We start from the raw sequence: 20,666 nt of genomic DNA on the forward strand, positions 1-20,666 counted from the left end.
CAGGTCAGCCATGATCTTATTGAATGGCGGAGCAGGCTCGAGGGGCCAAATGGCCTATTCCTGCTCCTATTTCTTAGGTTCTTATGTTATGTTCTTATATCTCTACATCTATGATGCCCCCACAACTGAATGGCCAAATAGAAGATCACAGTCTAAATTCATGCATGAGTAATGGCCACTAGGGTCTACAGCCCTGACTCAGTGCCTACAGGAGAGGATGGAGGAAGACAGGGAGGGGTGGAGTTCGTATTGTTATTCTAGAGAGGCGAAATCAGGGGGCTGGGAGTATAATGCACATACATTGTAACCCAGAGACCCGATGGAAAAAAGCAGGGATGTGGGACTAATTGGATAGCTCTTTCAAAGAGCCCTCAAAGGCATGATGGACCAATTGGCTTTTTCTGTGCTATAATGATTCTATGACTAATGATCTGGAGAACATGAGCTCAAATCTCACCATGGTAGTTTGAGAATTTAAAATAAAAAGCTGGTATCCGTAAACGTGACCATGAAGTGGTAAGCTTGCTGTAAAAACCCAACTGGTGGGGTTTGTCCTTTAGGAAACCTGTCTGACCTCCATGTGATTCCCTCTGAAGTGGCCTAGCAAGCCACTCAGTTGTATCAAACTACTCTGGGTAATAAGGGAAGGGCAATAAATGTTTGGCCTTGCTAGCGATGTCCACATCCCAAGAATGAATTTTTTTTTAAAGTGCAATATGGAATGATTTTCACTTTGGCATCTGACACATAAACAACAACAAACTGGTCACAAACCACTGCATTCACATGATCTCTGTTTAAATATTATAATTTGAAGGTCTGACAAGCTGGGCGACACTGAAACTTTCTATACAGGTGCAAGTTAGGTGCATTGCACGTCTTATCTCAAAGTCGGAAAATTGGCTCATTGCCAATTAGAAAGGTATGACGGATAATTTATGTAGGTTGAATCACACAACTAGGTTGTAACACAATTAATCATTTTTGACAAGCTTTCTTTTCACGGAGATGACAAATGTTATGCTCTGCATACAATGGTAGGAGGCAAAGTAAATGCAAAGTAAATCACTCTAAGCAGTGTACCAACAACAACTTCCATTTGTATAGTGTGTTTAATTCCATGGTGCTTTACAAAGGGGGAAAAAAGAAAATAGGTAAAATAAATAAAGGAATGGACAACAAGCCATGTTGTGGGAGTTAGGAAGTGACCAAAAGCTTGGTTGAAAAAATGTGCTTTGAGAACACCTTTAAAGCTGGAGAAAGTGGCAATTTGGAGGGGTTATGGAGGGGACTCCGGACAGTAGGACCAAGGTGGCTGAAGGCTGTGGTGGGACACAGGGAGTGGGAGGATATACAAATTACCAACATTGGAGGACTGGATAGTGTGGGAGGGAATTGTCGAGATAGGATGGGAGAAGGCTGTGCATCGATTCGACGATAAAGACAAGGATATTAAATTCAATGCATTTAGGGTCAATGTTCCTGTTAAGCTGCCAGACTGCCTGGAGGTTCTGCCTAGGCCACTTGCCAGCTTTACAATGGAAAAACCGCGCATGCGCCGAAATTTGAATGGGCCGCACACCCAAAAAAATATTAGAGGGAACATTGCTTAGCTGTCCCACACTATGGCTGAAATTCTTTGTGGGTCGGGTGGTCGCCGTGGCAGGTCACGACCCCGTTCTTTGTACCATACTACTTCTGAGATCGACTTTCCATTATTGGAGTGTAGTATGGCCGACCTGCTTGTTACCCGGCCCAATTAAAGGGTGCGGGTCTGATGACGTTATCGATGACGCGTTTTCAGCCTGGATATTTAAAGCCAGGGCCAAATTGCATTTGAAGGTTTATCTAGGATAGTGCAGGCAGCACACTGCACAATTGGACTGCTACACAGAGTGTCAAACATGATTGCACTGAGCAGAGGGCTGCACCCAGGTTCTCCGATGACTCCCTCCATATGCTTGTTGAGGGAGTGAGTGCTCACAGGAAGGTCCTCTTCCCTTCCAATTGGCAGAGACCTCCCCAGCAGGCCAAAGCAGCCTGGCTCCAAATAACAGAGAAGGTCAACAGCAAGGATGTTGTCAGGAGGACCTGGGTACAGTGCCACAAATGTTTCAATGGTCTCATTAGATCAGGAAAGGTGAGTACAAAGCCACACTCAACTTCATTCTGCTGTGCCGCTCATCACATCCCCATTACTCTGCCTTCCCAACCCTACTCCTGCACATCCTTACTCACAACAACATACCTTGCACATCCACCCATCCCTCTCTCTCTATTTGCATTATCACATCAACACCTGACTAACCACACTCACACTCATCCTAATGCCATCATACCAACTAACAACATACAAGGAGGTCACTTGGCATTGACACCCCACTCCATCATAGTCTCTTTATAAAGTTGTAATCCATCCATTCCTTACACTCATCCATCACTCTCACTCAACCTTCTCTTCTTTCCCTCTTTGCAGGAAAAGCGAGCCCACATTAAGAGGGAGAGGGAGTGAACCTGAGGTGGCACTCCATCATTGGCCACCCTAACAGCAGCAGAACAGGCTGCCTTGGAAGTCTCTCACCGCCAAGCAGCTGGAGGTGGGAGACGAATGAAGAGGGGGACATCTCAGCAACCTGGTGACAGAATTACATATCATACTTCGTCATCGACCTGAAACATTAACTCTGCTTCCTCTCCACAGATGCTGCCTGACCCGCTGAGATTTTCAGCATTTTCTGTTTTTATTCCAGATTCCAGCATCTGCAGTATTTTGCTTTTGTATATGGGGATTGATATCAGCAGCCAGTGAATATTCATCACGTGCGTCATGGTATCTGTACCCATTCTTGATATGACATACCTAACTCATCTCTTTGCTCTCCCACCGGTCCATCAAGAGGCCCCGCACCACCCCGACTGTCCAGGAAGAGGAAGATGATTCCTCAGAGCAGCCTCCAGCCTCTGAGAGCGCACTGTCACCAGACATAAACGCACCCAGCACCAGCGCAGATACGCACACCTCAGTGGCTGCCACGTGAGATAGAGTAATGTTGTCACCTGGTGTCTCACAAGTCACAAGTGAGCAAGATCAAATGGTGGAGACAGAGACAGCAGTGGAGAGTCCTTGCCGGAGGGCACAGGATACTTCCAGCTCTGCTCAGCTACATACAGACGCTGAGCCTCGGGGGCCATCCAGAAAGAGGGCGATCCTGGAGGTGCAGGAAGAAGTGCAGGGAACTCCGACAGGTTTTGCGATTGCGATGTCTGTAAATGTCTAGAGAATGAAAGAGACCATCTCCAACATGAGCACAACTGTGTCGCAGGCGAGGCGACTATAAGCTCTTCCATGGATAGAATGGCCATCTGCATGGAGCAGCTAATGCACCACTCACAGGAGCACATGGTCTCTATGGAGAATATATGGCTATGTATGGAGAATAGATGGCTATCTATGGACAATAGATGGCAGAGGCTCATAGACCTCCTCTCTAGGTGGGATGTAAATGTAGACTTGGGTCCTCATGGCCCCACTGCTGTGCAGCAAGGTGCTCTCCAGCTCCTTGCTAGCAGGGAAGTGCAGGCGGCCCATGAGAGGGATGATGGTGAGAGGGGACATGGAAGTGGGGGCTCTTCTCAAAGTGCTCACAATTCTCCCCCATTTCCCCCCCTCAGTCAGAGCTCCAGATGCCTCCCCGGACAGTGATGGCTGAGTCTGCCCCTGCACAGTTGCAGGAGCAGCAGACTTTGGCAGGGCCCTTACAGGCTCGAAAACCCAGAGGATGTCCATCAAAAGTGTTTGTGCAGTCACAGCAGGGAAGTGAACAGGCTGCCTCTACCTCTGCTGAAGCCACAGGGGTAGCACCTCGTAGAATCACACGTAATAGAAAGATGAAACACAAGTAGCTTTACAAGGGTAGCCACTTGGGTGTTTTATTAAATGATTCTGTAAAGTTTCCGTTACTGTGATGTCGCAGATAAAAATCTTTATTTTCACCACTTTCCGGTCATGGACAAATTTGTGTGCAACTTTGGAAGTGGCTCAGTGAGTTGGAGTGAATGGTGAGACATAATGTTACCTCCAGCAATGGTGGTCAGTGTGAAAGGAATAGCTTTGTCATTGTAGGGGTACTTTATGGTGTTACTGTGGGGTGATGGGAACCTGGTGCATCATATGGCAACCATATGGGTGTAGTGCATAAAGTTAAGTAAATCTGGCCATGTTGAGACCATCCCTCGCCTCTCGGGCAGCAATGTGCTCAAGTGCTGGTGGAATCTGGACCGCAGGTTTCTCTAGCTCATGCTCCTCCTCCTCCGCAGAAGCTGTGCGCTCAGAGTACTGCTCCTCCTGCAGGGCTAATCCTTGCTGCTGCGCTATGTTGTGCTGGAGACCCCGGCTGGTGTATACTGAAGGGCTCCTCCAGATCTGTCAAGGCATCTGAAATGCATTTTCAGCATGCCTATTGTCTGCTCTATGACACATCTGGTGGAAATGTGGCTTTCATTACATCCCTCCTGGGTCTCAGTATTTGGCCTTCTCATTCTCAAGGGTGTTATGAACCATGTCTTCATTGGATAGCGCTTGTCTCCGAGCAGCCAGCCAGAAAATCTGTTTGGAGGAGCGAGGAGCTGAGGGAGGGTGGACTGGCGCAGGATGAAAGAGTCATGGCAGCTGCCAGGGAACTTGGCATGAGGATCTTCCGATGGTTGCAGACCAGCTGCACACTGAGGGAGTGGAAGCCCTTGAAGTAGACACATGTGTGCAGTCAATGATGCCCTGCATCCATGGGAAGCCAGCCAGGGTGGCAAAGCTGAGCACCCACTCAGTAACACTGACTTCATCAGTGGCAACTTTGATATAATTGGTTGACTTGTCAAACACGACATCGATGACCTGTGTGATGCATCTGCGGGCGGCCGACTGTGAGATGCCACAAATGTCTGCTGCAGGTCCTGGGAAGGAGCCTGAGGCGAAGAGGTGAGGGTGCTGGTGACTGTGACAGCCACTGATAAGGCGTGTCCACCCGCTCCTCTGGGTGGCAGCTCTTGCTCCAGCAATCTGCAAATGTCTGCGACGACCTGCCGCAATAGCCTGAGCCACCTTTGGCACTGCTGTTCAGTCATGTTGACGAAGCTCATCCTCTGCCTGTATACCCTGTGGTGAGGATATCGCCTCCGGCGCGGAGCAGCCCTGCGCTGATGCCCTCTGTCCTGTGCAGCATCAGGTAATTGAGAAAAAGGTTGGTGGTGTTGCTGCTGGTGTGCCTGGTGCTGCTGGGGTTGGGGCTCACCGTGGTCCGATTCTGAGGACCAAGGTGAGACAGTATAAATGGCACCCATGCTTATGTAATAGATGCAGGTCAAGTAGAGATGACAGCAGCAATCTGTCAATGGTGTGAAAGGTTCTACCAATGAGGTGACAGTGGATGTCAACATTGCTGGAAACACTTGCAACCTCTAGAAAACTAAATCTGTGCTGACAATACACTCAGCAACAGCATGTGCCTTGGGAAAGTGATCAGCTGTCAGGTGGAAGCTTTTATTGTACTTTTCATGCTCTGCAATAATCAGCTGGATCAATGGCCACTCAACTTCTGCCTCAGGTTCACAGACGTGATTCCCAAGCTGCGTGATTCCTGTGCTCATCCAAGGAAATTTGAATGGTAAGGTTAAAAAGGCGCTTAAGGGTCTGGCAAATACCTCGGCCGTCTCTGCCGTTTGGATCACTGCTGCGCTGGCAAACGTGCCCGAGGGAAAGGCATGTAGCAGCAGGATGATGGCGGGTTCCCGACCCGCTGCAAATTATTTTACATTTTCCACCTCATGCCTCCAAACTGCACCTGCATGGACCCCAAAAGGTTCCAGGCTAAGTCCATCATCACCCCTGTCCTCTTGACCTATAGTTACAGCATGTAGATGAGGAAGAGGAAGGGGCCAGGAATAGATTCTTTGGGGAAGCTGTAGGAAACAGTGCTGGAGATGTAATAGCTACTTTTGGGCAAGAATGGAGCTGTGCGAGGGCAGTCCTGCAGAGCTGGATAAGGGGAAGAGGAAAGGGAGGTTGGCAAGTGTGCCTTAATACCAGCCGCAGAAAAGGACTTTCGACTGAGCCAGTGTGATGTTCCAATTTCCTATAGCAACCATCTCTGAGCAACCTCTCAGAGTGAAAATACTTATTTAGTACTAAGCAGTGCTGAGATATGGCAGTGTGTGATGTAGTTCTGGTGGCATTGGGAACTGTATTGCGATTGTTGGCCTGACAGTTTGCAGAGAGACTTTGATCCCATCTGAATAGGTTAGATTTAATCTCAGATTCCAAAGAAATAACAATATGTCAACTCACAGCATCAACCAGTACTTCAATTCTTGCTATTTTAAAAATTATCTTTCTATTCATATAATACAACTGAAAAAAATTACTCCCAACTATAAAAAAACAAATTTTCTTTTTTTTAGTGACAGGCACATAATGCTGTATTTTTAGGCTTAAAATTGCAGGTTCTGCTGGCAGTGAGTAGCCTGGCCTGTGGTGAGCACAGCTCCAAGAATAGGGGCCTGTTGAAGCTCCATGACCAACCTGTACTCACATCCAGCAAGACTCCATACTAGGAGCATAATCCCACGACCCTGCTGTCTCAATTCAATAGGCACAGCCTTTATGAGTGATTGGTTACCATTAGTAACTAATGAACCCTAAATAAACTTTAGTTCCACAATCTTTGAGCAAAGTCAGTAAAAATGTCGAGCTCTGAGTCACCTAAAAAAAAATAGGTTTAAGCCAATCTCAAGGACAGTTCAAGAAATAGATTTATTCGGTATCTGCTGCATAAACACTTAACACTTCAAAGCAGTTTGTCTTTTGTCATCTTCATTGTTTTCCCCATGGCTATTATCTGGGAGGTTGATGCTAGCTATTAAACTACAGCGAGATTGGGAGTGTCAGAACATTTAGTATTCTTGTTCTGTCACCTCGGGCCGAAAATAAACCAGAATGGTCAGATGTCTCTCTTGAGTAGACCAATCCAGTCTCTTTTATGGATTAAAAAAGTGAGAATTAATGACTATATGACAAGTTTGCTCCTGATCTCAACACTAAAATAATATCAAGTTGGTGATTCATGTTTTCTTTTAGTCCCTGAAACATAGAAACATAGAAAAATAGGTGCAGGAGTAAGCCATTCGGCCCTTCGAGCCTGCACCACCATTCAATATGATCATGGCTCATGCAACTTCAGCACCCCATTCCTGCTTTCTCTCCATACCCCATGATCCCTTTTGCTGTAAGGGCCACATCTAACTCCCTTTTGAATATATCTAACGAACTGGTCTCAACAACTTTCTGTGGTAGAGAATTCCACAGATTCACAACTCTCTGAGTGAAGAAGTTTCTCCTCATCTCGGTCCTAAATGGCTTATCCCTTATCTTAGACTGTGACCCCTGGTTCTGGACTTCCCCAACATCGGGAACATTCTTCCTGCATCTAACCTGTCCAATCTCGTCAGAATTTTATATGTTTCTATGAGATCCCCTCTCATTCTTCTAAATTCCAGTGAATATAAGCACCATGAATTATTTTCAAGGGAGACTAAAAGTGTTTAAAAGGGCAGCATATTCAGGACAGCAACTGAGAAACCGTTCTTGTTTCAAAAAAGACATAACGTGACATTAATAGATATCATTGTGATGATAAAGAAGTATCATTCTCCAAACAAAACAAATTTGTCAACGACTTTTTTTCCTCTAAGACAGCACCTCTTTAAAATTGAGCTAGTAGTGAATGTGAAGGTGTATTCACCATTTTTACCGCTTCAGGGACTGTTCTGGGTTGAAATGAATCCAGGATCCCTTCAACTTCATAGCAGCACCTTTGATGTTGGGAGTTATTAGACAGAATGAAGGAGTATGTATATAACACTGATTACGCAATGAGCCTACCTTCACAGAATCATAGAATCATAGAAATTTACAGCACCTAAGGAGGCCATTTGGCCCATCATGTCTGTGCCGGCCGACAAAGCACTATCCAGCCTAATCCCACTTTCCAGCTCTAGGTCCATAACCCTGTAGGTTACAGTACTTCAAGTGCACATCCAAGTACTTTTTAAATGTGGTGAGGGTTTCTGCCTCGACCACCCTTTCAGGCAGTGAGTTCCAGACCACCCTCTGGGTTAAAAAAATTCCCCTCAAATCCTCTCTAAACCTCCTACCAATGACTTTAAATCTATCCCTCTTGGTTGTTGACCCCTCTGCTAAGGGTAACAGATCTTTCCTATCCACTCTATCTAGGCCCCTCATAATTTTATATACCTCAATGAGGTTTCCCCTCAGTCTCCTCTGTTCCAAAGAAAACATCCCCAGCCTATCCAATCTTTCCTCATTGTAAAAATTCTCCAGTCCAGGCAACATCCTCGTAAATCTCCTCTGTACCCTCTCTGGTGCAATCACCTTCTCTTTAGTCCTAACCTAACGTATTGAAGGTTACGAGAATAACTCCGATTAAAACATTAAAATATGCAGCCTCGCCTCTGTGGCTGAACTTTGTGTGACATCATGATTCCTTAATTTAATCAAATGCTCCAGTGAATTATTCCAAATCAGTTCGAACCCAAAAAGAGAAAACAGCAGCAGTTTCTGCTAAACAGTTGATAACACGCCATTAACGTTCAGGATGATACAGCCAGCAGCAAACTTTCACACATTCACATACTTTCAGTGTCTCAATACAGAATCCAGCAGCTTTCTTTTTTTAAACAAAAAGAAAATCCTGAAAGCACTATTTGTTTTTCACAACAATTTTAAATTTCCTTGTGGCTTTTAACTTCAGTCCCCTGGCAGTTTGTGGTTTCTTAATTTGCGGAGGAAAGATCGAATGGTTCTAGACTTGATTACTCCAACGCACTCCTGGCTGGTCTCCCACATTCTACCCTACGTAAACTTGAGGTCATTCAAAACTCGGCAGCCCATGTCCTAACTCGCACCAAGTCCTGCTCACCCATAGTATAGTGGTATTAGGCAGTCCCTCGTATCGAGGATGACCTGCTTCCACACCAAAAAAAGATGAGTTTACAGGTGTTTCAATGAGGGATCTGACATTCTAGGTCCCGAACTACATGTTGAAGGGTGGAAGATGCCTGTGCGTGGATTTTTTTAATGTGGGCTGGCCGTTGCACACCAGCCACCACACGGGCTTGGCAGAGCTAGGTTTTGACAAGGGTTAACCAAGATGACTGGAAATCAGAGTTGGGATAAATGGTTCATTCTCTGGTTGGCAATCAGTAACCAGTGGGGTGCCACAGGGATCAGTGGTGGGATCCCAACTATTTACAATCTATAATAACGACTTGGAAGAAGGGGTTGAGTATAACGTAGCCAAGTTTGCTGATGATACAAAGATGGGAGGAAAATGCATTGTGTGAGGAGGACACAAAAAATCTGCAAAAGGACATAGACAGGCTAAGTGAGTGGGTAAAAATTTGGCAGATGGAGTATAATGTTGGAAAGTGTGAGGTCATGCACTTTGGCAGAAAAAATCAAAGAGCAAGTTATTATTTAAATGGAGAAGGATTGCAAAGTGCCGCAGTACAGCGGGACCTGAGGGTACTTGTGCATGAAACACAAAAGGATAGTATGCAGGTACAGCAAGTGATCAGGAAGGCCAATGGAATCTTGGCCTTTATTGCAAAGGGGATGGAGTATAAAAGCAGGAAAGTCTTGCTACAGTTATATAAGGTATTGTTGAGGCCACATCTGGAATACTGCATGCAGTTTTGGTTTCCATATTTACGAAAGGATATACTTGCTATGGAGGCAGTTCAGAGAAGGTTCACGAGGTTGATTCGGGGGATGAGGGGGTTGACTTATGAGGAAAGGTTGAGTAGGTTGGGCCTCTACTCATTGGAATTCAGAAGAATGAAAGGTGATCTTATCGAAACGTATAAGATTATGAGGGGGCTTGACAAGGTGGATGCAGAGAGGATGTTTCCGCTGATGGGGGAAACTAGAACTAGAGGGCATGATCTTAGAATAAGGCGCCGCCCATTTAAAATAGAGATGAGGAGAAATTTCTTCTTTCAGAGTGTTGTAAATCTGTGGAATTCGCTGCCTCAGAAAGCTGTGGAAGCTGGGACATTGAATAAATTTAAGACAGAAATAGACTGTTTCTTAAATGATAAGGGGATAAGGGGTTATGGGGAGCGGGCGGAGAAGTGGAGCTGAGTCCATGATCAGATCAGCCATGATCTTATTGAATGGTGGAGCAGGCTCGAGGGGCCGTATGGTCTACTCCTGTTCCTATTTCTTATGTTCTTATATAAGCTCTGCTGCATGGACCTAATGCTCACTTATCATCCCTGTGTTCGCTGATCTACATTGACTCCCAGTTAAGCTACGCCTCGATTTCAAAATTCTCATCCTTGTTTACAAATCCCTCCATGGCCTCGCCCCTCCCTATCTCTGTAATCTCCATCAGCCCCACAACCCCGCCCCCCACCCCCCCCGAGATGTCTGCGCTCCTCAAATTCTGCCTTCTTGAGCATCCCTGATTATAACTGCTCAACCATTGGTGGCCGTGCCTTCAGCTGCCTGGGGCCTAAGCTCCGGAAATACCTCCCTCAACCTCTCCGCTTCTCTACCTCTCTTTCCTCCTTTAAAACGCTCCTTAAAACCTATTTCTTTAACCAATCTGCCATAATTTCTCCTTATGTGGCTCAGTGTCAATTTTGTTGTTTTCTTATAATACTCTTGTGAAGCGCCTTGAAATGTTTTATTGCATTAAAGGCGCTATATAAATACAAGTTTTTGTTGTTGTTGAGACCAATATAGTTTATAGTGGCTATTTTATTGTCAACAAGTAAAAGATCAATACATGTACGTATTTAAGCAGGAGTCAGCAGAATAAAATTACCCGCTCCTATTCTGGGTAGAGCCCAATTTTCCATTGACTCGTTGCCCGTCAAACTGTGACTTCCTCTGTTGCCTTGCCTCCACACTCCTGCGGCAAGACTCTTAGGAGGCGAAATTGCCCACACCTCGATTGGGGGCGGTAACCTTCCGGGGCCGGGACAGTTATCGCCTGCCCCCGACGTGGAATTGGGCCATGCGCCCACAAAGGAGGCGGAGCGCTGCCTCCAGCGCTGTCTCCGGCGCTCTGCTTCCTTTGAAGGGCGCTCCCAGGGCGCAGAGTCCAGAGTTACACGGAGCAGGGTAGTGCTGGCCCGCTACAATGCCCTTCCCTTTTCATTAAACCACCAGGGATGCGTTAGACCGGGCCGGCAGCCCAAAACGGAGTTCCGGGCTACACGATGGCGGCTATTGTCGGGCCGACTCAAGAGTCTGCTGACAAATAAAGATGGCGGCCTGGGGCGCTAAAGATCTCTCTGTTAAGGGGCGCACCGGCAGCGGATGTCCGCCAGCTTAGCAACCCGCAGGGCAATTTCCCCCATGGGGCAGAAAGAGGTCGGCGCAGGGCGGTGAGGGGTTGGTGCCCATGGTGATGACATCATTGGCGGTTGCGCGCTGGCCCGGGACAGGACAACACCCGACGGGACAGCACCCCCCCACCCCCCTACCCCCCCAAACTTCCAGGGCAATTTCCTGGGAGGTGGCAGCGACCATCCCCCAGGCGAAAAAGCCATTGTGCCCCGTTTCTTTTTTGGCCTCTTCCTATTCCTCATCAATGTGCTGTCCTGGTCAGCATGGACCAGTTTTCATATAGGTGCCGGCGCTAATCTACTTTATCGTCCTACTACCATACCCTTGATTCTCTGACTGTTGCCGTGCTGTCTGGCTGCCTCGCCAACATCAGTTGTGGATGGGCTAGAATTCCTTGCAACTCAACACGAGCAAGCCTGAAACTGTTTTTTTTTCCCCCTCCCCCTATAAACCCCGTGCTCTGACTCACAAACTTAGACACCTTTCTAAATGCACAGGCTTGGTGTCCTGCTCAACCCTGCAATTGAAAGCCCAAATCCAAATCCAGACCAATGTCAAAAATGTCTAAGTCTACCTTAGAAATATCACCTGTCTCTGCCCATACCTCAATCCCATTGCTCCGGAAGCACTCATCCACAATGTTGACACCTTCAGATTTGATTTCTTCAATGCCCTCCTTTCTAGTCTCCTGAACTCCATCTTACATAAACTCCAACTCATCCTTAACTCCTCTGGCTGCATCTCATCTTGCAAAAAATCTCACTCACCTAGCACTCCAATTCTTGTTAACCTATGATGTCCCCCCATAGATTAATGCATCAAAATCCTCCTCACCTTCAAATCTGCTCATGACTTCACTTCATCCTTACCTTTCCAATCCTCTGTCCGTCTTCAACCTCTGCTCTTCCAGATCCGCTCTACTCCACATTTGTCCGGTCCTCCCTCCACTCTACCATCAATAGTAGAGCCTCCAACCGTTCTTCTCCCACACTCTGGAACTTCCACCCTAAGCTCCTTGTCTTAGCAACACCTCTTCACACCTTCAAAGGCTTCCTTAAAAAAGATGTAGCCTTCTGCCACCTCCCCACCCCTTTCCCAACTCCTCCTCTGGTCAGACCTACGGGCTGTGAGCATGTGGGAGCACTTTGTTACATTAAAGGTGCTATATAAATGCAAGCCACTGCTGTTCACAGCAGTACTTTATTAGTGCGAATTGCTGCAAAAGGGAAGATTGATCATTTTAGCTGGTCATAAATTGTTGCAGTATACAAGCCATCAAGGGCCTCAAACAGTAGAAGCTGCTGTAGCGAATTAAACAGGAACGAATGTTGAAATAATCCTGGTGGGTGCTCGTAAAACTTTGCATTCCTTTTGAGTTTTATTTCACTGCGATTTGAAATAAGATCTTTCTTTTTCCTGTGTTGGTGCCTTTCATCTAAGCTGGTCACCAGCAGCTCTGTGCCTCCCTTGTGTGCGGCAGTGTTACCTGCAAACTGAGCTGAAGCACGACACCCTGTAATGTGTACTTTTCGATAGCACAGTTCTTCATGACACAGAGGCACAAGCGCACTTTGCAAACTGGCAGCCATAAAGCTGATCAATGGGCTAGAATTTCCTATCAGCCCGCCAGCGCCCGATTGCTGCCCAAAAGACCGCTAAGATTCCCAAGATTATCGCCGGCGAAAACTTCCCGCCCAAAAAGGAAAAACATCTGCCCAGCGAAAAAAAATGGGCGTTGCACCCCGATTCTTGGCGAAAAAATGGAATCTTAGGCTGATCGGACGGTTCTTAAAGAAAATGGGCGATAATTACTAAATTGACTAAAAATTTACACCGAGGCTGCGGGTTGGGACTCAGCGGAGAAAAACACAAAAAAGATTTTTTCAAAAAACATAAAATAAAAAAATCCTAAAACATTCTCAGGACCCTTTTCACTTAAATGATTCCAAGAGAATTTTAAAATAATTAGTAAAAAAACAATTACTTATCTTTTTCTTGCAGGGCTACTCACCTATCGCCCAGCTCTGCTGATTCTCGTGGGCGTTTTTTTTAATACTTACCTACGGGTCACCGCTCAGCCACATATCACGCCAGGGCGATCTGTGGACAGTGCACGCCGACAGTCCGCTCCCCAGCGCTACTTCGAAAGCGCTGGCGTAACTCAGCTGGGGAATTTCTCGCTGACCCGGTTCTCACCCAAAATGGCCAATACCACCGAGAAACCAGGCGGTGAAACAGTGCAAATTCTAGCCCAATGTCTTTTGTGCAGATAAGATCCACTGATAGAATCATAGAAAAATTATGACACAGAAGTCATGGCAGGGTTTAGCTGTACCGGTCACCATTTTACAATGGTTTGTGACTGAGTTTGTGTAGATGCTCTCCAACATGAGTTCTGAAAATCTAGGCACATTTTTCATTGGCTGCTGTTGCTAGCTGTTCAAAGTCCTTGCCCCTCGCCCCGATGGGGCACGTAACCTTCCAGGGCCGGGACTTCCTGCGCCCGATCCGGAAGTCCTGCCCCTGACGTGGAATTGGGGCGTACTCCCCTCAAAGGAAGCGAATCTCTGTCTCTGACGCTCCACTTCCTTTGAGGCGCACTCCCAGGGTGGTAGCACTGCGCTAAGTCCAGTGCCGTGTGGAGCACGCCAGCATCACCTGGCTGCTCTGCGTAGCGCGATTAAAGGGCCGCTGCATGATGGTGGTCCGGTTGACACAAGGGCCGCCATTGTTGGGCCGACCCAAGAGTCGGCCGACAAATAAAGATGGTGGCCTGGGGCGCTGAAGGCCTCCGCTTTAAGGGGCACCCCGGTGGCGGATGTCTGGTGTTGACATTCTCCCACGCCAGCCTCGCGGCCCGTGGGGGAAACGTTCCCCGCGGGGCGCAAAGGGATCGATGTGGGGCAGTGAGGGATCAGCATGCAGGGTGGTGAGGGGTTGGTGTGCACGACAATGATGCCATTGCCTGTTGCGTGCCGGCCCGGGGCGCTAATTGCGGGGCGCGGCACTACCGGGACAGCGTTCCCCAAGCCTCCGGGGCAATTTCCTGGGAGGCGGCAGCCCGGGGCTATAAAAAGAAGCAATTTTGCCCCACTGGTCTTGAATATTCTTTTCTCTTGTAATGTCTAGCTGCACAAAGCACAATCATTTAATTGCCGTTTTCTTCCCTACTCCTGGTTATTTAAGGATTAGGAAGTATCTCTACCCAAATGAAATTTTATTTCGTGGAATCACAGCATTTATTTCACGAAGCCATCCGGGACAAATAAAATGTGTTATTATTATGTCAGCCAAATTAAGATCGAGCTTCTCAGAGGCTCATGCTGGCCACCAGAGGATGCATCATATGTTATCACAGCATGTATTAAAGCAATAATAATAAATCTTTACAGTCGCATGTCTATGCATAGAATGAGCAGGGGAATCCCCAGTGTATTCCTTGAGTGAGAAAATATCTTTTTATTGGTCACAAAAGAATTAAGTGGGTCTTCACTCATAGAATAAATTGGGCATTGTGCTGTATTCTATTGCGCATTAAACTGGAGGATTATGAAAAGCTGTCATTCCCACACTACTTATCCTGACATTAGTCAACCTAAAGGGACATTACACGACAACAATATTAACAGAACAATGAGAAGGAGATGCAGACTAAGCTGTGCTCTCCCAATTCCTATTTATTGTAATGGAGATTCTAATTTACTTTAAGCAACTTGCTAGATTTTTGTATCGATAAAGCTCAATTCAACATCTGCGCAATAGCAAGGTATCTTGTGTGTGAAATGAGTCAAAAATTCCACTGTGAAGCCTTACTCTCGCACGGCATGTGTTGCAGCCCCCGAGTGATAGCGATAGAGAAGCAGACAGCGATCCACTCGAAATGTGCCTCCTCCCTTCCGAAGATTTTCATAGAAGAATAACAAATCTTCAGGGACACCCTATAGAAATAGATCAATAAGAAATCAACATTTCCAGCATGAGAACCTTGAGCATGTAAGCCATACAAAAACTTAAAGACATTTAATAGTAATACTCAAACTGCTGTTAGATTATTCAAATAGTCTGCATCAGCGCCACTGAGCACTGGTCAGCGAGCTGAGCTTTCAATACTGCCCATGGGTTTCCGAGCGGAGACGGGCTATTTTCAAATGTGCAGAAGTTCAAACCTCAGAATTGCCCCGAATGGGTATTCTCAACTTGGAATGGCTTGGGTTGGAAGTGTGGAAACCAGAAATGTAACCAGATAACCATGGCATGCTGATTGCCCATCGACGGTGTCACAGTGATGTAGCAGATATCAAGAAATACCCAATGGGCCAGACTTTGCAGTCAGTGGCAAATGAACGTCAACCAGCTATTCGTTACACTTGCACTTGCCCACAGGCATTCTATGAGCTTTTGTCCTGCAAGTTCCTGTCAGCCAACGATCCAAAAAGTGCAGCGCAATCTACAGGGAATCTGGGACCTGTGTGAACAGGGCAAACAACTGTGTATCTTCTTAACCAATCAGATTGAAAAATTGTTAATGAGCAGCGCAGAGTCTGAACCAGGAAGTGTAAGTTAGAATTCAATGTCAAATCAGTTCAGAAAGTGAAATAAAGAGAGGGAAAGTAATATTAGATTAAGAAAGAGATAAAAGAGAGAGAAAGAAAAAGTAATAAAAAAGCATTTATTTAAAATTTTTGATTATTTTTAAATCTCCAACAATAATTAATATCTGAAGGAATGAGACTCCACATTTGTAAAAGTAAATTTTCAGTGCCAGAGTGGTTGTTGGCAGCAATTAAGACTAATCATGCCAGAGTCTATGGAAAGTTGGAAAATGACTGTCAATGCATCCGCTATTTCCAAGGCCACCTCCTTAAGTACTCTGGGATGCAGACCATCAGGCCCTGGGGATTTATTGGCCTTCAATCCCATCAATTTCCCCAACACAATTTCCCGATTAATAAGGATTTCCCTCAGTTCCTTCTTCTTGCTAGACCCTCTGACCCCTTTTATATCCGGAAGGTTGTTTGTGGCCTCCTTAGTGAATACCGAACCAAAGTACGAGAATTGATAAGCCCTAACTTTTTCTGGTGAGCTTAATTTGAATGGGGGTAAAATCCTGGCCTTGCCGGGTCCGTACGGAATACATATTGGCACTGTCAAGGCCTCGCAAAAGTCATTTTTTGGTGTGCTATACGCTTGCGCCGAAAACCGGCTTTTCCGATCTGCCAAGATTTCGCTTGACAGATTCTCTGCATCCCTGGGAGAAGGACATTCGGCAGGCGAGATTGGGCTATTTGCCCAACTCATGCCCAGTGAATGTCTTTCATAGAAACATAGAAACGTAGAAAATAGGTGCAGGAGTCTGCACTGCCATTCAATGAGTTCATGGCTGAACATGCAACTTCAGTACCCCATTCCTGCTTTCTTGCCATACCCCTTGATCCCTCTAGTAGTAAGGACTACATCTAACTCCTTTTTGAATATATTTAGTGAATTGGCCTCAAAAACTTTCTGTGGTAGAGAATTCCACAGGTTCACCACTCTCTGGGTGAAGAAGTTTCTCCTCATCTCGGTCCTAAATGGCTTACCCCTTATCCTTAGACTGTGACCCCTGGTTCTGGACTTCCTCAACATTGGGAACATTCTTCCTGCATCTAACCTGTCTAAACCCGTCAGAATTTTAAATGTTTCGATGAGATCCCCTCTCATTTTTCTGAACTCCAGTGAATACAAGCCCAGTAGATCCAGTCTTTCTTGATATGTCAGTCCCGCCATCCTGGGAATCAGTCTGGTGAACCTTCGCTGCACTCCCTCAATAGCAAGAATGTTCTTCCTCAAGTTAGGAGACCAAAACTGGACGCAATACTCCAGGTGTGGCCTCACCAAGGCCCTGTACAACTGTAGTAACACCTCCCTGCCCCTGTACTCAAATCCCCTCGCTATGAAGGCCAACATGCCATTTGCTTTCTTAACTGCCTGCTGTACCTGCATACCAACCTTCAATGACTGATGTACCATGACACCCAGGTCTCGTTGCACCTCCCCTTTTCCTAATCTGTCACCATTCAGTCTCTCTGTTTTTACCACCAAAGTGGATAACCTCACATTTATCCACATTATACTTCATCTGCCACACATTTGCCCACTCACCTAACCTATCCAAGTCACTCTGCAGCCTCCTAGCATCCTCCTCGCAGCTCACACTGCCACCCAACTTAGTGTCATCCACAAATTTGGAGATACTACATTTAATCCCCTCGTCTAAATCATTAATGTACAATGTAAACAGCTGGGGTCCCAGCACAGAACCTTGCGGTACCCCACTAGTCACTGCCTGCCATTCTGAAAAGTACCCATTTACTCTTTGCTTCCTGATTGACAACCAGTTCTCAATCCATGTCAGCACACTACCCCCAATCGCATGTGCTTTAACTTTGCACATTAATCTCTTATGTGGGACCTTGTCGAAAGCCTTCTGAAAGTCCAAATACACCACATCAACTGGTTCTCCCTTGTCCACTCTACTGGAAACATCCTCAAAAAATTCCAGAAGATTTGTCAAGCATGATTTCTCTTTCACAAATCCATGCTGACTTGGACCTATCACGTCACCTCTTTCCAAATGCGCTGCTATGACATCCTTAATAATTGATTCCCATCATTTTACCCACTGTCAGGCTGACCGGTCTATAATTCCCTGTTTTCTCTCTCCCACCTTTTTTAAAAAGTGGGATAACATTGGCTATCCTCCACTCCATAGGAACTGATCCAGAGTCTATGGAATGTTGGAAAATGACTGTCAATGCATCTGCTATTTCCAAGGCCACCTCCTTAAGTACTCCGGGATGCAGTCCATCAGGCCCTGGGGATTTATCGGCCTTCAATCCCATCAATTTCCCCAACACAATTTCCCGACTCATTTTACCAGCGTAAGTTTTAAAGCATGTAAAATTAAACTTAAATATACATTTTTAGAGTTAAAAACCCTGTCCATTAAGGTAAGTGTATTTTAGACCCTATTAAAACATATTAAAAAAATTCTAAAACATATATATTTTTTCTCAAACATTTAATTAACTTTAATTTCAATTAATTTTAAATATGTGAGGTATTTTTTTATTTATTATGTAGTGTGTCATGGTTTTAGCGGGTTATGCTCATTGATAGTAATGGGAACTCGGAGAAAGGGAGTTCCCGTTATTATCACTGAGAATACTGCAGAGTGATTGGTGGTCCAGGCCCACGTGACTCCAGCATTTCCGTACGTACGGGGGGTGCTCTCCCCGTACGCTACACATCGAATGAAGGCCTCCGACCGCAATCGAAGGCACCTCCGGGACCACCAGCTACATTCGTAGAAACATTTCGGGTCGGAGGCATTCGTCCGAAGGAAGCCTCCGACTGGAATTTTAGGCCCAATATATCAGGTAAATAAAGCAACTTCACGCCCTTCCGTGTATTTCAATAATTCGCACAGCTTCTGCAGGAGCAGGGCTCCTCGGACATCAACTTTCTGATTTTCAAATTTAGCTGCGCAAGTATTGTGCTGGAAATTGCTGTCCGGTTTATACTTCAACAAAGCTGAGTGCTGGTATCCTCACCGTTATTTCTACTGCAAAATCCGACCCAATGATTTGTTAAATATACCGACAGTTAAAGAAATATCTGCTTCAAAGTGAGACAGTGGCCAGAGAAGCAGACAGAGTCAGTGGCAAGGGTATGAAATTTGTAGTGGTGCTGAAATCAGTGGCTTTGGTCTGCCCATTGTTTCGCTGGAGGAAATTACAGCTCTTCTAGGACTGGAGGTCGACCAAGCAGTGCAATGGCACAGAGGCAGTAGAGGGGTTGATAGAGGTGGTGGAGAGGTAGAGCAGGTTGCCAGCAGGGTATTTGTGGGAGCTGATCCCATGTCTGTGGACGATGTGGCCAAGGAGCAGCATGAGGAGGAGATGGGGTGGAGCCGAGTATGGATCCGAGAGGGATTCTGAAGGTGAGGTGGGAAGGGAAGCTCCTGCTGGAGATGCTCTGGTTACAATCACGTAGGTAAGACTGAAACCAACTGTGGGCAGTCCACACTAAGCTGGCCACCGGAGGAGAGGTGTTGGAGAAGAATTCTGTGATCGCCGTCTTGAAGGTTGCTCGATTTGGTTAAGTCCATTTCTGTGCTGTGGGCGGGGTGGAATCTCAAGTAAAGGGATGCAATCAGGGAATCGTGGAAGAGTTGGGCAAGGATCTTGGAGGAATGAACATGTTCAAGGATCTCGGAGTGGAAACGGAGTCTTGTACCAAGTATCACTCACCAGTTTAAAATATAGACTAGTAACATTCCTCTAGCCATCTGCCAACACCACTGTAACTTGGCATCAGGAGGTTGTCAATATGGGGAACCAACACCTTCAAACAAATCTGTTTATAATGTGTTTCAGTTTTCCTCATTCCTTAAATTACTGAACATAAAAAATTACCAAGTCGCTGATTTAATGAACATGCTAAGATGTGTTCTTTGGCTCAGAATCTTGTCTGATATGAATATGTTACATTTCAGACCAGGTTTGTTCCATTAACCAGTTTCCCATTCCTTTCAGTCTCATGAAGCTGCTGAACAACAGTAACCTATTCAACGAACAAGCAGCTTTCTTTCTCCTTTCTGATGCCCAGTGAGGTATAGAACTGCTCACAATCCAGAGGATCGTGCTGTAATTCTTAGGGGTCAAAATTCCCTTTATAATGCCGCCCGTTAGCTCCAGTGCTCGGCGGCTAACGGGCGGCAGAGGCCTTCCATCAGTGTTAAGTGGTGTCCACCGCTCGAGAGAAATCCGGTAGGCTCTTTGGTAGAGGCGCCAAGAGGTAACGCTGCGCCGTCTAACGCCACCCATGTGGCGACGCCATCCAATGTGCAGCGCCCCCTTGGCGCCGCTCCCGCGATATTTGGTTTGTACGGCAAGGCGTTCGTGCTGCCTGGGAAAGTGGAGGGAAGATCGTGGTGCTCGGGTGTACTCGCCCAGGGATCAAGGTACGATTTTTCTTTATTTATTTCATCTCCTTTTCATTAGCTGTAACAGTGGGGAAGTTAAGTGTGTGGGTCGGAGAAGTTTGAGTTTTTGTTTCTTTCTTCCCTTTTCTACCAGTTTTCCAGTTAGCATGGCGGCAGCCTCCCGGTGCGAAATTCAGTCGGCCTCCCGAGCTCCCACCCGAGGATGAGTGTGCAACACCACTTTTTTTAGCGCTGCTCGCTCATCTTTGGGCG

At 46.2% G+C, this 20,666-nt stretch overlaps 1 protein-coding gene and 1 long non-coding RNA gene across 4 annotated transcripts in view; one reads left to right on the top strand and one right to left on the bottom strand.

Moving 5' to 3' along the window:
- Positions 1-20,666, bottom strand: part of b3gntl1 (UDP-GlcNAc:betaGal beta-1,3-N-acetylglucosaminyltransferase-like 1) — a 388,088-nt gene that overhangs the window by 110,101 nt on the left and 257,321 nt on the right. For all 3 annotated transcript variants that reach the window (XM_070858174.1, XM_070858173.1, XM_070858175.1), the window contains one exon: positions 15,242-15,366. In XM_070858174.1, coding sequence (XP_070714275.1) covers positions 15,242-15,366 — 125 coding nt within the window. The remainder of the gene's footprint in view (positions 1-15,241; positions 15,367-20,666) is intronic.
- The window catches only part of LOC139227108 (uncharacterized), a 72,202-nt gene continuing 71,550 nt past the window's right edge, over positions 20,015-20,666 (top strand). The window contains exon 1 of the long non-coding RNA XR_011587383.1: positions 20,015-20,432. This is a non-coding gene — a long non-coding RNA (uncharacterized lncRNA). The remainder of the gene's footprint in view (positions 20,433-20,666) is intronic.

The sequence above is a fragment of the Pristiophorus japonicus genome, chromosome 16, assembly GCF_044704955.1.
Source record: "Pristiophorus japonicus isolate sPriJap1 chromosome 16, sPriJap1.hap1, whole genome shotgun sequence".
Taxonomy (NCBI): domain Eukaryota; kingdom Metazoa; phylum Chordata; class Chondrichthyes; family Pristiophoridae; genus Pristiophorus; species Pristiophorus japonicus.